Source organism: Curcuma longa, chromosome 2, assembly GCF_044706935.1.
Source record: "Curcuma longa cultivar G26 ecotype Majalengka, Jawa Barat chromosome 2, ITB_CL_G26_1.1, whole genome shotgun sequence".
In the NCBI taxonomy this organism is placed as follows: domain Eukaryota; kingdom Viridiplantae; phylum Streptophyta; class Magnoliopsida; order Zingiberales; family Zingiberaceae; genus Curcuma; species Curcuma longa.
The window spans coordinates 10,427,700-10,446,812 of record NC_133862.1 but is presented as its reverse complement, the minus strand read 5'-3'; the positions used below and the strand labels follow the sequence as shown (position 1 = coordinate 10,446,812).

General features: G+C 40.8%; 5 protein-coding genes across 6 annotated transcripts; 3 read left to right on the top strand and 2 right to left on the bottom strand.

The window, feature by feature from the left end:
• Positions 1 to 107: 107 nt before the first annotated feature.
• LOC141821582 (phytolongin Phyl1.2-like) lies at positions 108 to 716 on the bottom strand. The gene has a single exon (XM_074708964.1). It carries the CDS (start codon positions 714 to 716, stop codon positions 108 to 110), a length of 609 nt encoding a protein of 202 aa, XP_074565065.1.
• Positions 717 to 1,737: 1,021 nt separating this feature from the next.
• LOC141822144 (uncharacterized) lies at positions 1,738 to 6,035 on the top strand. 2 transcript variants are annotated; one of them, XR_012601240.1, is made up of 7 exons: positions 1,738 to 2,011; positions 2,118 to 2,198; positions 2,312 to 2,432; positions 3,348 to 3,623; positions 4,889 to 4,954; positions 5,525 to 5,753; positions 5,842 to 6,035. XR_012601240.1 is itself a non-coding variant. In XM_074709576.1 (6 exons), the coding sequence occupies exons 1-6, from the start codon at positions 1,821 to 1,823 to the stop codon at positions 5,612 to 5,614; spliced, it is 825 nt and encodes a 274-aa protein (XP_074565677.1). In that variant the 5' UTR covers positions 1,738 to 1,820; the 3' UTR covers positions 5,615 to 6,035. The 2 variants fall into 2 exon arrangements, 1 of the variants encoding a protein (XP_074565677.1); XM_074709576.1 differs by having other exon boundaries at positions 5,525 to 6,035.
• A 2,176-nt stretch (positions 6,036 to 8,211) lies between these two features.
• Positions 8,212 to 10,031, top strand: LOC141822461 (beta-1,2-xylosyltransferase XYXT1-like). Its single transcript, XM_074709910.1, has 4 exons — positions 8,212 to 8,386; positions 8,452 to 8,508; positions 8,592 to 8,648; positions 8,722 to 10,031. Exons 1-4 carry the CDS (start codon positions 8,221 to 8,223, stop codon positions 9,924 to 9,926), a joined length of 1,485 nt encoding a protein of 494 aa, XP_074566011.1. The 5' UTR covers positions 8,212 to 8,220; the 3' UTR covers positions 9,927 to 10,031.
• Positions 10,032 to 11,322: 1,291 nt separating this feature from the next.
• LOC141822414 (T-complex protein 1 subunit delta-like) lies at positions 11,323 to 14,613 on the top strand. Its single transcript, XM_074709859.1, has 2 exons — positions 11,323 to 12,626; positions 14,009 to 14,613. Exons 1-2 carry the CDS (start codon positions 11,404 to 11,406, stop codon positions 14,388 to 14,390), a joined length of 1,605 nt encoding a protein of 534 aa, XP_074565960.1. The 5' UTR covers positions 11,323 to 11,403; the 3' UTR covers positions 14,391 to 14,613.
• A 762-nt stretch (positions 14,614 to 15,375) lies between these two features.
• LOC141818725 (fructose-bisphosphate aldolase 3, chloroplastic-like) lies at positions 15,376 to 18,995 on the bottom strand. The gene is made up of 6 exons (XM_074706180.1): positions 18,797 to 18,995; positions 17,169 to 17,438; positions 16,950 to 17,059; positions 16,751 to 16,841; positions 16,064 to 16,333; positions 15,376 to 15,906 (listed from the first exon to the last, which is right to left on the bottom strand). Exons 1-6 carry the CDS (start codon positions 18,941 to 18,943, stop codon positions 15,628 to 15,630), a joined length of 1,167 nt encoding a protein of 388 aa, XP_074562281.1. The 5' UTR covers positions 18,944 to 18,995; the 3' UTR covers positions 15,376 to 15,627.
• Between the last annotated feature and the right edge of the window lie 118 nt (positions 18,996 to 19,113).

Here is a 19,113-nt window from a genome sequence, read left to right as displayed (position 1 = left end):
TGGGGAGGAGCAGATCCAAAAGATACATGTACAAGGTGCTTCAGATCATCGCCGGCGGCCATCAATCCGCCAAACTGGTTAAAAATACGCGAGAATTCCGACGGGAATCATCTAGAAACGCATTGGAAACCTTCGCAGATCACTAACCAGATCGCGAACATCGCGAGACAGAGCAGCACATTGACGGCGGCCACAATCTTCAGCTGCCGCCACCACAACTTCCGCGCGCGCTGCTGCGCCATGAGCCTCAGGCTCAAGCTCTGGCTGAGCGAACTCACGCCCCCCTCGGACCCCGGGAACGCCTCGATCTTCAGAGCCCCATCGTCCTTCGACCCGTTCCTCGATTTATCGCCGGATCTCACCCGGAGGACCCAGTTGAGCACCTCCCCGTCGATCTTGTCCTTCCTTGGCGCATTCCTGTAGGCGTCGCGGAGGCGCTCGAGGAAGGCGAGCATCTCGGCGTTGCCGGCGCCGGCGCCGGCCGCGTCGTCGATGGCGAAGAAGGTGAGGCCGTCGCGCATCAGGAAGCCGAACGTCTTGCCGGCCTCGGTGTGGGAGTGCCACACGTGGTATCGCTTTGCGTTGCGGAGCCAATCATGGGCGAGCGCCCGGAGGTCGTCGCCGCCGCCATTGTAGGAGTGGACGACATCCTGGTCCTTGGAGATGCTGAAGAAGACGATATTGCCCGGCCGACGCGACTTGGGATCGGAATCCATCGCCGATGAGGAATCTCGATTAGGGATTGGAGAGGAACGCTGGAAGGGGAAGGAAGAGGAGATTCCCGGCGATCCCCCGAAGAGAGGAGAACAGAAGGAAGCGCTTAAGGATCGGAGATGCCTGCGAGGCAAAGGCTGGAGAATTGACCGTTGGAAGAAACGGAAACGGATACAATTAGGCGGGGCCGCACATAACGGTATCGGTGTATGTTATAATCAACATTGAGATTGTAACGGAGTTATATATTTTATTTTATTTAAGACTGAACGATGTCGTCGGAAAAATCGCCGCTTCCGTAGGAAGGGGCAGCCGCCGGCGCCGCCAGGAACAAGCTGTTGCGGACGCCGCTGTCGGAGGAGATTCGCGTTAATGGCGATGGTTGCCCTAGATTCGAAAGTTTAGGTTGAATCTGTGTCGAACCAGTCACAATCGGTTCGGTTTAGATCTGCCATTAGGGTTTATCGGACAAAACGCCCAGCGCGAAGCAGCCCGGCCGCTCCTGTTCTTCTACGGTTTTCGGCAGCTCTCCTCTCGCCGATTTCGTCGGTAATATAAAGGTGAAGTTTTTTTTAAATTTTGCATCTACTTCACTATTTTGAGAGAGATTGATCTAGGTCAATATGTTTTTGATCTCTTCCTTTCTAATGTAATTTATCGACTTCGTTCTAGAATCAATCTTTTCGTATTTTTTTTTTTATCAAATCCTGTGCGATTTGTGGTTCTTTCAGTGGGAATTTACTTGTTCGAGAAAGTGTGTTTTTTATTCCTTTGAATCCGTGCATTTTTTTTTGTTTAATCCGAAAGGAAAACGAAGCAATGCAGTATTAGTTAAATAGTATTGTCTCGAGCAGGTATCTACTCTTCACATACACTAGATGATTATTACAAGTTCCATCGAACTTAAGATTGCATATTTGTCTCGGAAACTCTAGGAGAGAAGTTCCTTGCGGGCTGCAGAGGCACTAGCCACGGGCTTTAATATGAGTGATAGATATAATGTTTCTTCTTTATAACAGGAGGAAACCTGTGGTCAAGCACTACGCCCAAGTGCCCAACCTCTTTAGGTTGACGATTACGGGATAACAGCAAGTGTACAGTGGACTATGAGGGTGAAGAAGCATAAGCGTCATCGCAAGGTGGTGCGCTTCTACTCTGCTTGCTTTGGCTTCCGAGAGCCCTATAAGATTCTTTGCGATGGCACCTTCATCCATCACCTCCTCCTAAATCGCCTCACCCCTATCAATGACGCTGTCACTCGTCTCCTTGGAGCTCGAGTTCTCCCCTTCACCACTAGGTTTGGGATGTTTTCTTTCATTTGATATTTCTTCTTTTCGTTCTACCTCTGTTTGTGGCAAAAAGAAAAATACAACTTTGTTCCTATATATATGTTTCTCTTGTAGATGCATTATTGGAGAGCTTAGAAGCCTTGGTGAATCCCATCACGAGGCCCTTGAAGCCGCTCAGCAGCTCATGATGGCGAGGTTTGTCTGTTTGATATTCTTCCTCACATACCACATTGGTAAAAATAGGTTTCTTATCTTTCGAGAATTCTACATATTACTAGTTAAAAGATTGTTGCTTGTGATTGTATCAGGTGTGACCATGAGAAGAGAATTAATGCCATGGCCTGTATTGAGTCAGTTGTTGGAGAGGCAAACTCAGAGCATTTCTTTGTTGCTACCCAAGATGCAGATATGAGGAAAAGGTTCCAGGAGGTGGTTCTCTCTCTTTTCTGTCACTTATTTCAGAACTTGTATAATGATTTTTGGACCTGTGTACATGATTATGATACATTTATTTGGTCGACCTTGATGCTAAAGAGCACACTTATTCTTTGTTTCTCCAATTTCATAAGGTCAGAGTCATGCAGCTCTTTAGTGGTTGATGATCAGACGTGAAGATGCTACTTATCAGAAACATCATTTCTATTGGTTCCCTGGACTTATCTGAGAATGATTTAGAATTGTGCTAATTCAATGCACGAGTGAATACTTGATTGTGTTCTGCTTGAATGAAACATTTGCAGCTACTAAATTGCAACTAGTTGGTTACATGCTGGAAAAGTATGTTTACATCTTGGAGAAAGTCAAAAGGGGCATCCATTGTCGAAGGGCATGGATAAATTTTAAGGCCCTATTTAGTTTTTGTATAACGGTTGAACACAAGGACAAAAGTTATCATATCCAGCTTGACTTGTAATTCATATTATTTTGATTAGTTTATTTTGTTAAGGCTTATGAAACTAGTCTTGAGGCTGGAAGTACAAAATTTTATTTTTCATACAAAGGTGCATCATTTATATATGAGTTTGTACAGAATTCCTATGCCCAATTTCCAGAGGAGCATGGCAAGAGAACAAATCCAAGCTTGTTTATGCTCAAAGTTGACTGTGCTAACTTGGGCTTGTAAGAAGATTACTTCTATTCACTCGACAGTACTACATTTCCAACCCTTTTTTTCCCTTGATATGCTTCTTTCTGCATAGCTATAATTTGCTTTGATTGTCAGTATTATTAGCTCCTTTATACTATGATTTATTAATATTTTTAAAATGATTACACAAGTAAGATATCTAATTATTCTGCTAATTTTTCAATTTAATGTCTTTATGCTTTACCACTGAAATACAGATTCCTGGAGTTCCTGTGCTATATGGTCTTAGAAACTCCTTGTTCATCGAGCAACCTTCTTCAATGCAAAAACAATTTGTCAAATCTAGTGAGAAAAAGCGCTTGCATTTGTCTGAATCAGAATATCTGAAGCTGCATAATATGGATCCCAAGGATAAAATATCAAACAACCCTAGCCATGGCGATGCAGATGAAACACTCCTCAGAAGTGCTAGTACTAAGAAAAGGATGCTAGGTGTATCACAGAGAAGCCAATTTAAACGAAAGAGAGTAAAGGTTAGCTTTTAGCATAAATGTTCTCATGAAACAAGTATTAGGCAACTTCCTCAAATGCTTTGTTCATAGTTATCTCATCTTAAGGCTCATTCATTATGATTCAAGTTCTTATTTGATTAAAATGTGGCATTTCTAGAAATTCTATTAGTAATTTAGTTTGTTATGATTAACATTCAGCAAATGATAATATTCCAGTTTCTCTTTGTTGATACAACATTTCAGTCAGTTCCGGTGAACACCCATCCCAAGCATAAGGCAGATGCCTACCATTCTATTAGTAAATAGCGTATGTGACCTGTAGGCGCTTATTCAACTACTACAATGGTGTTAATGCAACTAGCAAATATTTAACTGGCTTTGAGAAATCCTCATTTTCTTAGAACTGTGATTAATTTAATGGTTTTTATGTGACATGACGTCCTACAGGATTGGCAAAGTAGTAGTTCCATTTTTTGTATCTCCTTATATGAGTCTATGAGAAATATCCATTTGTTAATTAGTATCATGTATAACAAATATTCTAAAATGTAAACAATTTGAAATTGTTATGTTATACTGTTTTTATGTGACATGATTGCCTACAGGATTGGCAAAGTAGTAGTTCCATTTTTTGTATCTCCTTGTATGAGTCAACGAGAAATATCCATTTGTTAATTAATATTATGTATAGCAAACATATTATAAATGTAAATAATTTGAAGTTGTTAAGGTATGTTATGTTAAACTTACCCTTTCGAATACCTCCATCTCCTCTTGCACCTAAATAATTTGAAAGAAACTTGATTGCCATTGTTTATAAAGGGGGAGTACCAAATCTACACATTGACCATTAATGGACTATCATTTAAAATTAATAGACAATATTAGTAGAACACTACAATTTATTCAAAATGACTATTATAAAGGACTGCTTGGACAGTGTTTTAGAAAGAGGACTGAATATTGTGTGGCTATAGTGGTCCCTTGTTGAAACCGCTTAGGTGGTCTTCTAGATAGTGCCTCTTGGTGAAGATGTTTGCTGGTTCAAAATGTGCTTCGTGCGTTAAAACCTTGCCTTTTTTAGTTTTTTTTCCCCACAAGATACCTTCCGTGGCAGACTGCTAATAATGGTATTTTTCATGTTGAAAACAGACTATAAAGCATGTCATAGGATCCTTAAATTCAGATTATATGATTTTCATTTGAACCTTTCCTCAGTATCAATTTATCCTATTTAGGCTTCTTTACACCACTAATGGTGTGGATTTATTAATTATTTTCAACAGGGCCCAAATCCACTCTCATGTAAGAAGAAAAAGCCAAAGGATGATGCTTCTATCGCAAAGAATCAGGTGATCATGGAGCTACCTTATTTAATCTTTACAGTTCTTCAATTTTAAATCTTGTTTCTGTGCCTATTCTGACTTGTTTTGCTGGGTATGTGGGTAAACGTAAGGGAATAGCTGTTAGTAAGAAAAAAATGGTGTTTTTCTCTATTTGAAAAACTTCAAAAAGCCTAAAGTAGTATACGATAACTTATTCCTTCGTATCTCTCTTGTTCCCACCCCATAAACTTAGATTATATCAAAGTTGATTTAGAGAAAAAAAATATATACATTGGGGACACTTTAATATCTTAAATATTCAACTTAGATTAAATCAAAGTTAACATGGGATAAATTTGTGATTTTACAGTGTAAGATGCATCTTGGTAAATTCAAATCAGGAACTTTTTGGTAAAAATCTAATAACAAATGATGGATGCAAAATTGAGAATTAACATAAATGCCACCTGCACGTTTCTGTTTTCACTTTCTGTTCTTCTTGCTGCTCGAGTTAAGTGTCTCCATGTAGGTAGTTACATTCACAATTTATGCAGTTGATCCACAGAGTTAAAATTATCCGATCTCTGATTCATGCAGGATGGTGACAATGCTGCCGGGGCTACGAAGAAGAAACGAATCAGGAAAAGAAAGAAAGATAAAGATACAAACAAGGTAGATGCACCCTGAAGCTAAATTATCGCGCACAATGAAGCTAAAAGAAGAGAGTTTCTGGCCATGAGTAAGAATGGCAGGAGGTTGGGGAGAGGAATTGGAGTTTACTTTGTAGCTGCTACCTAAACTACAGTTTGATTCTCCCATTGCTAAAGTTAGTTCAATTCTCGCTTGTTAACTAATATGTTTCTTTCCCATGGTGATTCGGAACTCTGTTCATCTGCTCCTCGCTTCATTCGCAGATAATCTAGCTTCAGAGGGTAGTCTTTTGGATAGTAAATGTGTTCTAATGATTCTTCCTGTGCTTGGACGAACAGATCAGGTTGGTGGAAGTCCATCAGTTCATTATTTTTTGAGTTATTGGTAGAATTCTTGTTCCTCAACTGTTCTCAGAAACTTTTCTTGACTTCATACAAATATCTGTTGTTGTGTGCAATCCTTTTGAAGTTAAAATCAATTGGTCTTTGATCAAAGGCAATCTTGGAAGTATTGCAAGGCCAACGAATAATTCCATCTGTTTGACTTTCGGTTTCACTTAATCTTCCAACCTAACTTTCTTATGCCTCATTTGTCCATATATAGGATCATAACTCTTTTTCATATAAAAATAATAATCTATTACAATAGAACAAGAATCTATTTGGATCATTCATGATTTGCTTTATAAAAAAGAAGATATCAATAAATTTTTATGAAATGATGTCACGGATTCAGTCATTTGATTATGAAATATTATCTATAAATAAATAGACAATCTGTGCTCACTGTCCCTTATACAGTATAATGATAAAATATTTGTTCTTGAGGCATAGTTGAGTTGGTTACGATGGGGTAGATTTATTGAAGTGGTAAGGATTGAATTTCGGTGAAATCAAGATAATGTCTTCATTATCGCAGTCAATTATAATTTTTTGATTTATCTTCTCGTAGATGATTGTGAGATTCATCGTATGAGGTCGTTGAGATTCATCTTTCATTGAAATGATAAAATACTTCTATAATTAATATGCATTTATGAATTAATTCTTAATTATAGTGCATTATGATTAAACAAGTGGAGTTATGTGTCATTTATTTTTTTTATTTATTCTGATGATGAATAAAAAAAATTAAATCGATGATCATCGTTAAAATTAATCGATTCAAAGAATTAGATATTTAAATTAAAAAATTAATAAATAAATAATCTAAAATAAAAAAAATTAATTTGAAATAGAGAAATAGCTATCTATTTTTTGGTTTAAAAAAAGCAACATAGGATAATAAACAATTTGCACACACTTCTAGCTTTCCATTGGGATCGAAGCATAAACCTAGTTTTTGATGACGACAATAAACAGGATAAATATTTAAAATTCTTCATTATCCTTCCTCTACGCCACGGCATGACCAAAAAGATACCCTCAAATCTAATTTTTAACCGTCAAATCCAGTCAAACTCTTTTTTTTCCCCACATGACCAAAAAGATACCCTCAAATCTAGTCAAACTCTTTTTTTCCCCTCAATTTTTTTGTAGATTTAGTTGCACCTCCCAGACTTATTTTGATGACTAAACAAAATGGCATCAAGCTCAACAATAAATCTGCACATTGTACCACAAAGATAAGTTTTTAAATTAGCTGAGAATCTGATGTTTAGTCCTTGCAAACTAAGTCATTATACTAAATTAAGTGTCTGTATATTTTTTTTAATCCAAAGATTCAATTTTTACGATTAATCTTAAAGATGATCAATTCGATCCTAACACTATATTTGAATGGATGAGAGAAAGTTCATTAACAAAAGAAGAAGGGAAAGAAAGGAGAAGTAAAATATTTATGTTTTTCTTATTTGAAAAGGATGGAAGGATTTAACGTAATATGTGTTATCTTATTTGAAAGGAAAAGAAGAAAATGAAAATTAAACATATAAAATTATAAAAATACCATCACTTCTTTAAAAAAAAAACAACGTACGTGGAGGACAGATGGAAAACTGTAAAATACATATATTTTTTCGATAAATCTCTATCATTGGAGCAGAAGAAGAAGATTAGGGTTATCTGTCTCTATCTTTTTAAGTCTTGTCCTCGAAAAGATTTACAGCGAGGGTTGACGCCAATGCCGACGCCGACATCACAGTCATGGAGTGCGAACAGTTGGATACTGGGCGATGACCGTGTACATTGATTGAGGAGCGACGACACAAAGATGAGATATCTAAATAGATGAGTTAATTTGAGAATTAATATTTTAAAATAATGATAAAATTAGAATAAAATATTTTTAAATTCTCTTTTCCTTCCTTACATCTCAAATCAGAGGGTAAGAAATTATAACAATACATGAGCATAGAAAAGTAAAATTTATTCTTCTCTCTCTTTCTCCTCCTTAACTCACTCCTCCCAAACAAAGCTTAAAATACCCACGGTTAGTGTCACAAGTTTTGTATTTAATGATCTTTATACATCTATAATCTAACAATTACTGTAGCATCACATTCAAGGACTCTTAATCATAGTAAGAATCACTTAAATTCCTAAGCCGACCTTCTCTTCCAGTTCAAGTCTCACTTGTCTCAATCATAGACTAGACGATTTCTTCTTCTTCTTCTTCTTCTTTGAGAATTCTTTGGAAGAGTAATGAAGAAGCAGCTGTGGCTGGGGAAGAAGATGAAGATTGCAGTAGCTTCATATCACAGAGGATTTGATCTTCTGAGTCTGGGAGTTGGAGTTCTCATTGGATGCTTTATCGTCTCGCTCACCTATCTCACCATGCACAACTCTGACATGCTTTCTTTCCAATCGAGTATGTTCTTAGTTTTCCTTCCTTTTTTGCCTTTTTTTTTCTTACATTGTTGGATATATTTTCAGTGGCTTCTCAGGTGTCGACGACAGCAGATGCATGTTCTTTGATTTCTCAACGAATTGGTGAGGAAGATGATGAATGTTCCTATTGTTCTATGCTTCTTGTTCTTACTGTTCTTCTGTTTTCCTGCAATTTTCTGGTGCAGAGCCCGATGGCAAGCCAAGGATTTCTGATGAGTTTTCGAGCAATGGAGTTGCTTCAGGTGAAGATTTTGTTTCAAAATTCGATTTTGAGGCGCGATTTGATCTAAAAATTCGATTTTGCTCCGGCATCAGATCCGGCGGCGGAGGAGGAGGAGGAGGAGGACGGCTTCGAGACGCCGATGTGCGACACGTCGAGCTACCGGTGCGATCTCTGCGACATCAACGGCGACGTAAGGATCGTCACCGGCGGAGACTCCCCGTCGGTGCTCCGTGTCGCCGCCTCCTCTCGGTCCGCCGCCCGTCGGTCATGGCAGGTGAAGCCCTACGCTCGGAAGTGGGACCGCGCCGTGATGCGCGGAATCAAGCCCGTCGACGTCCGCTCCGCCGCCTCCGGTGGCGACGCGCCGCCGTGCGCCGTCGCCCACGCCGCCCCTGCCTTGGTCTTCTCCACGGGAGGCTACGCCGGGAACTACTTCCACGACTTCGCCGACGTGCTCGTCCCGCTGTTCCAGTCCGCGCGCGAGTTCGACGGCGAGGTCCTCCTCGTCGTCTCCCACCTGAATCTGTGGTGGATGGCCGGAAAGTACGGCCGCTATTTCCGCCGGATCTCCAAGTACGACCCCATCGACCTCGACAACGACGGGCGCGTGCACTGCTTCAGCCGCGCCGTCGTCGGCCTCCGCGCCGACGAGGACCTCACGATCGACCCGGGGAAGTCGCGGGCGGGGTACACCATGGCGGACTTCCGCCGCTTCATGAGCGCCACCTACGGCCTCAACCGCCACCCCGCCGCCAAAATAACAGAGCAACCGGAGAAGAAGCAGAAGCAGCCACGACTGCTCCTGATCACGCGATCCAAGAGCAGAATGTTCGTGAACGCCGACGAGATCGCCCAACTCGCCGAGCAGCTCGGATTCGAGGTGGTGACGTCGGAGGCCGAGCACGACGTGGCCAAGTTCTCGCGAGTCGTGAACTCCTGCGACGCCATGGTCGGCGTGCACGGCGCCGGGCTGACCAACATGGTTTTCCTCCCGGCGAACGCGGTGGTGATCCAGGTGGTGCCCTTCGGCGGGCACGAGTGGATCGCCACCACGTACTTCGGGAACCCGGCGAGGGGGATGGGGCTCAAGTACTTGGAGTACGCCATTGACGCCGGCGAGAGCACGCTGACGGAGCTGTACTCCAGGGAGGATCCGGTGTTCAGGGATCCGCCGGCGATCCACAAGCTCGGGTGGGCGAAAATGGGGGAGATTTACTTGAAAAAGCAAAATGTGAGGGTGGATTTGGGAAGATTTAGGCCTGTTCTTGAGAAGGCTCTTGAGCTTCTCAGGGAGTAGAAGAAGATGCACGTAGAGCAATTAATTTCTGGATAATAAGAGTAAGTTTAGTGATATTACAAATAAGGGCTTATGAGATATATTGGTAAAGCGATTTTAATTAAGTTTAAGTAATTTTAATTAAATTCATAAAAATGTTTTATCTATAGTAATTTTAACTAAGTTAGATTTAAAAAATAATCCAATTTGTTTTTAAGATAGTATAGTAGCTATAATTATAATTCTACTTGATGTGGCAAATTCTGATTAGTATACGTTGTATCAAAAGAAGTAGACTGATATGTCAAGTCAAAAAGTCAATTGTCAACTTTAAGTGCATCAGCCTTGTCATTTGGTCTCTCTCGGTTATCTCGACTTCGACCATCTCGGTCACTCGGTCCATCTCTCGGGCATTCAACCTTGATCATCTCAGTCACTCGGTCCCTCTTTTGACCATCTCGATTCCGACCATCTCTGTCACTCAGTCCCTCCCTCGATCATCTTGATCCCGACGATCTCGGTCACTCGGTCCCTCTCTCGGGCATCTCGACCGTGACCATCTCGGTCACCCGGTCCTTCAGGTTTCTGGGCCACTTCAATCCAGAAGCTGTCAAAATCTTTCAAGTGTGTGAGCTCTGCCAAAGGATCAGGATGGTTACGAGGTTGTTAGGACTGGTCCCTTAGATCTCCTCGTGTTTGCATCTACAACCAAAATGTAAGAATAATCAGCATTGCCAAGTTAAAGGGCAATTACGAGGTTGACAGATTTGATCCCCCAAATGCCACATATCAGGATCGTTTGGCAGCGACTATCATAACTTGCCCCCCCCCCCCCCCCCCCCCCCCTCAGGTACGATAGAGGTTTGCCCCTATGTCCACATGGATATCCCTTCTCATGAGTATATAATCTCTTCTGCATGTATGAAGACATTGTCTCTTGATTTTCAGTGACTTCACACATTTCTTTCTCCTTACTGACTTGAGCGTCGGAGTGGTTTGTCGAGAATCTCCGGCACCCTGCTAATTCATTCGCTCAATTTTTCTTCAAGTCCCTTCACCAGCAGGAGCGACAATATATGAGGTGGTAGATTATTGACTGATGGTTTCACCGTCCACGGCATCCGGCCGGAACACTATTAAAGATATTTTTAGAATAAAAAAGATAATAGCCTTTTAATTAGGTTAAATAATATTTGAAATTTACGTTCTATTTAGCAATTTAATCAACGATTTTTTTATTGTTTAAAATTAGAAATAAAAAAAAAAGTCCTTCCAATTTATTGATTTTAATGGTTGTCCAATGTTGAACGTATACTTTATTGGGCCACTTTGGGGCCCATCAACCGGCCCGTATATTCTATTTTCATAGACCCAAATCGTCAAATACTTATCACTCTCCTTCTCTGCGCGAGTTCTTCCTCGATTCTCGAAAGCTCCGTGTGCGAGTTAGGGTTTCGGTAGATCTCGCTCCATTTGCGGCGGCGCCGCTGCTTTCCTCATGGCCACCGCCGCCGCTGTCCCTCGGGGTCCCTCCTCGAAGACGGAGAGTTACGTGGACACAAAGCGGCGTGACGATGTCCGGCAGGCGAACATTATCGCCGCCCGCGCCGTCGCCGACGCCGTGCGCACTAGCCTTGGGCCCAAGGGAATGGACAAGATGATCGCCTCCGCCAACGGCGAGGTCATCATCACGAACGACGGCGCCACCATTCTTAACAAGATGGAGGTCATCCAGCCCGCCGCCAAGATGCTCGTCGATCTATCCCGTTCGCAGGATGCCGCTGCCGGTGACGGCACGACGACTGTGGTCGTGCTGGCAGGATCCCTCCTCAAGCGCTCCCTTTCCCTCCTCTCCGCCGGTGTGCACCCCACCGCGGTCTCCGACGCCCTTCACCGCTTGTCCATCCGCGCCGTCGATGTCCTCCACAGTATGGCCATACCGCTTGATCTCTCCAATCGCGATGACCTTGTGAAATCCGCCGCTACCTCCCTCAACAGCAAGGTCGTTAGTCAGTATTCCTCCCTTCTGGCCCCCTTGGCGGTTGATGCTGTCCTCTCCGTCGTCGACCCTGCACAACCGGACATTGTAGATCTCCGCGATGTGAAGATAGTGAAGAAACTCGGGGGCACTGTTGATGACACTGAGCTAGTCAAAGGTCTCGTCTTTGATAAGAAGGTCAGCCATTCGGCTGGCGGCCCAACTCGGGTTGAGAATGCTAAGATTGCTGTCATACAATTTCAGATTTCTCCACCAAAGACTGACATCGAGCAGAGCATCGTGGTCTCTGACTACACCCAGATGGACCGGATTCTACGCGAAGAACGGAATTATATCCTGGGGATGGTTAAGAAGATCAAAGCAACAGGATGTAATGTTCTTCTTATCCAAAAAAGCATTCTGAGAGATGCCGTGACTGATCTCTCACTGCACTACCTGGCCAAGGCGAAGATTCTGGTAGTAAAGGATGTGGAAAGGGATGAGATTGAATTTATCACAAAAACTTTGAACTGCCTGCCAATTGCTAATATTGAGCACTTCCGAGAAGACAAGCTGGGTTTTGCAAACTGCGTCGAGGAAGTGTCAATCGGGGATGGAAAGATTGTAAAGATAACAGGAATCAAAGACATGGGAAGGACAACAACTGTGCTTGTTCGAGGATCAAACCAGCTGGTTCTTGACGAGGCAGAACGCAGTCTCCATGATGCCCTTTGTGTTGTCAGGTTAATCCATCCCCTTGTCATTATATCTATACCTCTGTGCAAATGACCTTCCATATTTACCTGCAATTTTTGTGAAAATGTTATTAATAACTGGAGGTTGATTTTTGTGGTCAAATTTCTTTCTTCTCCCTTTTTATTTTTTGTTTTCGGTTATACATGATGAAACCATTGTGCGGTTGGGTTGAGTAGAAAGTGCCTGAATCTGTATGTTGTGCTATTAGGACAATTCTTGAGCTATTACATTAGCTGGTGTCATAGATGACTGTGATGCTGAAGGTTTAGTGAATTATTGGATAGGGAGCTAGTTTGACATCACATTTATAGTTGGCATGTTTAAGGTTTCTAAGGGGCCAAGTAGGAAAAGTATAAAGTTTGAGGATATTATGGGATGTTCTAATTTTAGTTTATTATAGACATCAGATAAGTTATGTATGGCATTTGGAGTAGGGTAAAAAATAGGCAATGAGTAGTAATAACGTTAATCAGTGACAAAAATTGTGATGCTCTGTCACTAGTGGAATGCAATTAATAAAGGATCCAAGCAGTGATAATAACCTACAGTTGCATCGATTAATAAAGGATCCATGCTGATAGTTCATCATATTGCATTTATAGTGAAAGCAAGATGAGAGCATTGTAGCAATTTTGACAGAGTTCACATTGACTATTTTCATGAAGTTTCTCATGCCGACATGACAATACTTAGCTATTGTGTTAGATTCTAGATGAGTAGATCCTCTTGCTGATGGTATGGCATGATAATGTACCATAGGCAAATACTTGTCTCCAATACACTGTATTGGATGCTAGTACCTGAATCCAAGTAGTCTAGGATATCATGGATAAACTTTTTGTATCATCATTTGTTTAAGATCAGTTAGCTCTGTCATTGAGGGTTGTAAATTAAGCATCAGGATCTGAGTCATTTTATAAAATTCAGATGTAACTACTCAAAATTCTCATCAAGGCTGTTTTCAAGTTAAGGCATTAATATACTTTCACACGCTGTTGCTCTTTTGGAATATCTGGATGCTCAAAATCTCAAATTGATTGATATATTATCCTAAGCACAATAACACTGGAAAGAGTACTATTTTCCATTGAATCTGTGACTTTCCTTGATTCAATAGTAGGATTGCTTTGCAAACACAAAAATTTTATGTCAGCTTGGATCACAGAAGAAATTAGGTTGCTCATAAAAATGGTGATTAGATAACAATAAGGGTATTGATTTTCATCAAAAGTCAATCGGACAGTTTAAAGGATAGGTATTAGTTGCTTCTGTTTTTTGAACATACCTAATAAAATGGTTGGGTTGTGTTCATCATTTGCAATTCACTCTCCTATGATAGTAGATTCATATAATTTGCATCGTCTTACAGATGCTTGGTGAATAAGAAATTTCTGATTGCCGGTGGGGGTGCGCCCGAAATCGAAATGTCCAGGCAGCTTGGAGCCTGGGCAAAAGAGCTCAAAGGTATGGAAAGTTACTGCATAAAGGAGTTCGCAGAAGCTCTCGAGGTCATTCCCTACACTCTGGCTGAAAACGCTGGCCTTAACCCGATAGCCATCGTCACGGAGCTCAGGAACCGGCATGCCCAGGGCGAGATCAACTCTGGAATCAATGTGAGGAAGGGACAAATCACAAACATCCTGGAGGAGAATGTCGTGCAGCCGTTGTTGGTTAGCACGAGCGCAATTACACTGGCAGCCGAGTGTGTGAGGATGATTTTGAAGATCGACGACATTGTCGTTGTGAGGTAGTGAACTTAGGGAGGATCAAAGATGCTTTTGTTGTTGGCATTTGGAACTAAGTACTAGTTTTCTGCTTGGTGTTTAAGTTGACTTTTTATAATCTTGCTTTTGTTTTATTTTATTTTATTTTATTTTGAGACTCACGGTTATTGTCTCAGCAATTTACTGGTGGCTGTTGTTAGTATGAGATTGAAATATTATTATGTTTTTCTTTCTCTGTTTTCTTGCTCTTTCATTACTATCTCTGCTTTCATTAAGTTCAATTCACTAAGGTAGACTCATGCTCTTCTCAACACTAGTTAAGCCAAACTGACTCTTGCCTTTCTAACTTGCCTCATTCATTACCAAGATGAGGGGTGGAAATGAGTTAAGTTGTTTGCGAGCTATTCAATTTTTGAGTCAAAAAATAAATATTTGAATTTGTTTGATTAAGTTAACAAGTGAGTTTGAATCTAATTTTGAATTTGAAAATATTATCAAGTTTGAATTTGAACTTAATAGTATTTGATATGTGAACTTACGAGCATATTCATGTTAATTAAAAAACTTACGAACGTATTCATGAGATTATTATTTTTGAACCGAATTAGATTGGTTCACAAAATATTTAATTTTGTTATAAATCAAACTCAAAGCTCAAGCTTGAAGAACAATTAGTCATCCCTGGGACAATGGTGCAACGGTAGGACATCCAGATTATAACTTAGGACCCGTATTCGATCCTTAACTACGACGTATTTGCAGAAATTTTTCTCCAAATGAGAAACGCAATCAAAGGATGCTGGACATCTGGATTGGCCGTCGTATGCGCTTCCCGATTTACCATGATGGTCGGTGAAAAACTTCCGTAATTTCGGACCGACCACCCTCAAAGATGTGGCTACTGGGATTATCATTTTTTTTTGAAGAACAATTAGTCGAGCCAAACTCAAGCTTCTTATTGTTCGGCTCAATTAGATTTCACTCTTAACCATGATGGATGAAAGTCGAATAGTGAAAAAGAAAAAGTGCATACACAAACACATGTTTCCTATTGTTGATGGATAGAAGATAAACCTCAGACAATTAAACATTTTGAAATTCCATACTCTAGCACCTGAATGTTAATCGGTTTGTAGCAGCCGTGTCCATAATTATTCTGACCCATACGAATTTGCAAAACATGGAAGCAAATAGCAATCTAAGTTCAAATGACATAGCAAGAAACTTTACTTTGGAAACTAAAATTGTGCTTTGCACATTCTCTTCAGTAGGTGTATCCTTTCTGGAACATCCCCTTTTTGGCCTCCTCGTTCTCCCCCTCTGCAGAGTACCGACCTAGCTGAGCCAGTGAATTTGCCTTTGCACGAGCCAAGAGCGCCTTTTGTGCAGCTTCGACGTTCTCCGGTTGCCCTTGCCAGGTTTTCAAGACACTATTCTGAAGAGCACGAGCGTAAGAGAAGGAGACATGCCATGGGTTGGGGCCTTGGTTCATCGCGTTCAAATTCAAAGTGGCTTCCACCTCTGATTGACCTCCTGAAAGAAACTGAACAAAAAAAGAAAATATATCACAACAACTAACAAGCATTCTACATTTATTTGCTTATTATCTCAAATTCTATAACCAGAAAGTTATAATTAAAGTGGAGATTGCTAGATGTGAAGTGTAGATAAAGATGCAATCCTCAGAAAGTTAAGCATACCATGATCCCTGGAACTGCAGGGGGTACCCTCCTATTCAGCATTTTTAATGTATATTTTGCGATGGTCTCTGGCGATGCTTTCTCCTTGTGCTCGGCACCCGGGGTGACCATGCTAGGCTTGAGCAAAATGCCTTCAAATACCACATTGTTCTCAGCTAGATAAAAAAAGACTTCAGCCCAAACCTTCTCGGCCACTTCAAGAGTTCTTTCAATAGAGTGGTCCCCATCAAGGAGGATCTCAGGCTCCACTATCGGGACCAGTCCATTATCCTACGATGTGGTAAGAATTGAAGTATGTAAAAAACCAGTAAAAAATAAGTGCCAGAACAATAATATTAAATTCAATGATAATCAAAATAAGAAGCAGATGATAGAATAAAGTAAGTGTGCGCTAATCTTGAAAGTTAGTCACATTTGGTTGCAGTCAGAAAAACATGATAATTATATGCAAAGATTCCTCCATTCTGAAAATTGTAGGAGCATACATATCAAGGATCTACAGCAAAGGGTTATCTTTCCTGGACAACTTTTTTTTGTTAAATCCAGAATTTCCACATGCTGCCAACTATTATCGACAAGTTGTTTTCACATTTGAAACTGAAATATTTCATGGTTCAAGAATAAATGCAGTGATACTTTAGATTGGAGATTCTAGTCATGTACACTAGAAACCGGTGTCTGATTTACCTGGGCGATAGCAGCATAACGAGCAAGTCCCCATGCAGCCTCCTTAACAGCCAGAGCTGAAGGTCCCGAAGGAATGCTAACAACTGTCCTCCTGCAGTTTTTTACAGTGCATTTAGAAGATACATGCCGACGTAATTGGATAAAGTACAATATGAAATATGAAACAAATACTAGGAGGATGTAAGAGAACTAAACAAACCATTTGGCAAAACGTGCGCCTTGTTTGTAATATTCAGCACATCTTGAAGCCAATCCATCCAATCCTTGGCACCAAGATTCATTGTTTGATCCAGGCAATGGGACCAAGCCCTTGACAATGAGACAAAGAAGAGTAAAGTTTCAAATTTCATGGCAATAAATCAAAATTTTCTTAACTTTGATAACGCTAACAGGCCTATTTGATCTAGATTATAATTACCTTATCAACCTTGATACCAGGCATGATTTTCTCTTGGAGTAAGCAGTCAACAAACTTCTTCCCATCTATGGTTGACTGGTATAATGTTTCCTCAAAAAGAATAGACCCAGATATGTATGCACCTAGACCAGGGGTGGTCAACAAAAGCTGCCTATAAGCTTGGCGATTTTCTTCTGTATTCTCCAGACCAATTGATGCAAGCCTCTTGCCACATGTAGCATTTGATTCATCGATTGCAAGAATTCCACGCCCAGGTGAAGCAATAGATTTCTACAACAGTAAATAAGCAAACAATTGACTCAGCAAAGCAAAAGTGTAACTAAATAGAGATACTGCCAAAAAGACAATGTTCACAGAAAAGAAAACAACAAGTGTAAAAAAATCCTAGAGACAAATTAGCTTATTCTATTTCAAAATTAAAGTAATGAACCATTGACTGCATATATGTTGTTTGTTAATCATCTTCTCTTTCTTTCTTATGGAGATGAATCAACACTGCATTGTAATTGGTCTTGTCCTTGTATACAATCTTTACGAGCCATATTCTTTTTGCTACAATAATTAGGACTATTATGGCAATAAATAAGAAAACAAAAGGAATATTGGCACGACAAGTTTTGGAATACCGACAAGAAACTAAAGATCTTAACATGATAAAACAGGATTCCATATACCATCCAACTTTATACAGGCAATCTAGTTAAGAAGTATCAGATCCAATATTTGAATACATGTTTGTTGTGAACCACTACATCAATATATATATCCTACATAGATGATTTAGGCATATTTGCTACTGTAGAAGCTTTGAGTTCCCATGTCCAAGTGCAATGCACATTCCCATGAACCCCATCCTTCCTTGCCCTCAAGGCCAAGTTCATTCCCAAACTATTTCCTTGCCCATAGGATAAGCCAAGTGCTTTACTTTCCTTAGCCGTCATCGACTCATCGTCACTACAACTAGTCACTAGACAATTTATTTCCTTGCCCATAGGATAATCCAAGTGCTTTTAGTTTCCTTAGCCGTCATCGACTCATCGTCACTACAACTAGTCACTAGACAATTTTAGCCCACGAGAGTTTAAACATTAACGATTTTGAACGAGAATGGAGCAATTCTATGTGACATTAACCATCATATAAATCAGATGTACATAAATCCTTCTATCACTTGAAATGAAATGTCAGTATATTTGATTAAAAAATCAATAAGCTGACCATCTATTCAGATTTCAGTAAGCAAAAGCAAGATCTCCAATTTCTGGGTCTAAATGTCTGCTCATGTTAAAGAAACCTCAAACTCCAACCAAAACCCACTTCATCTTCTTATATATTTTCATCCTGTTGCAGTATTATGGAACATAGACTCACCAGAACCTACAGCATATAAAATCTTAAACAAAAACCAGACACAGCACAACAAGATAGCACTAGTTCAACAAATCAACGGAAACAAAATCCACAATCAGTAAAAAAAAAAAAAAAAAACTTTCATCAGACAAACCCAGACGGGAGAGAGGTCCAAAGGCGATCATTTGCCTAGTAATATAGGGTTTTAAAACCAGATCATGGCCGAGGGATCATATTACAGAAACCAATAACGGATCAAAGAGACTAGATCGACTCACAGCGGTCTGGACGAGCTCGTCGGTGTACGATCCGGCCCTGATCGGGCGCATGGCGACGCGTCGAGGCACCGCCGTCCGGGGCGAGTTCCGCGAGGCGAAAGCCGTCTTTCCGGCGATCCATTGACTCGATAGTTGCAACGACGCCATCGCTCTCGCCTCTCTTTCCTCTTCTCCTCTTCTTCTTCTTCTTCTTCTTCTTCTTCGGCCTCGTTGCGAGATGCCGGGCGGCCGGGGGTATTAATCGACTCGGTGCCTTGGCGTATCCGCCGCCGTCCTCTGCAAATGACTATCGTGCCCTTGGCAGTCAAATGCCAGAT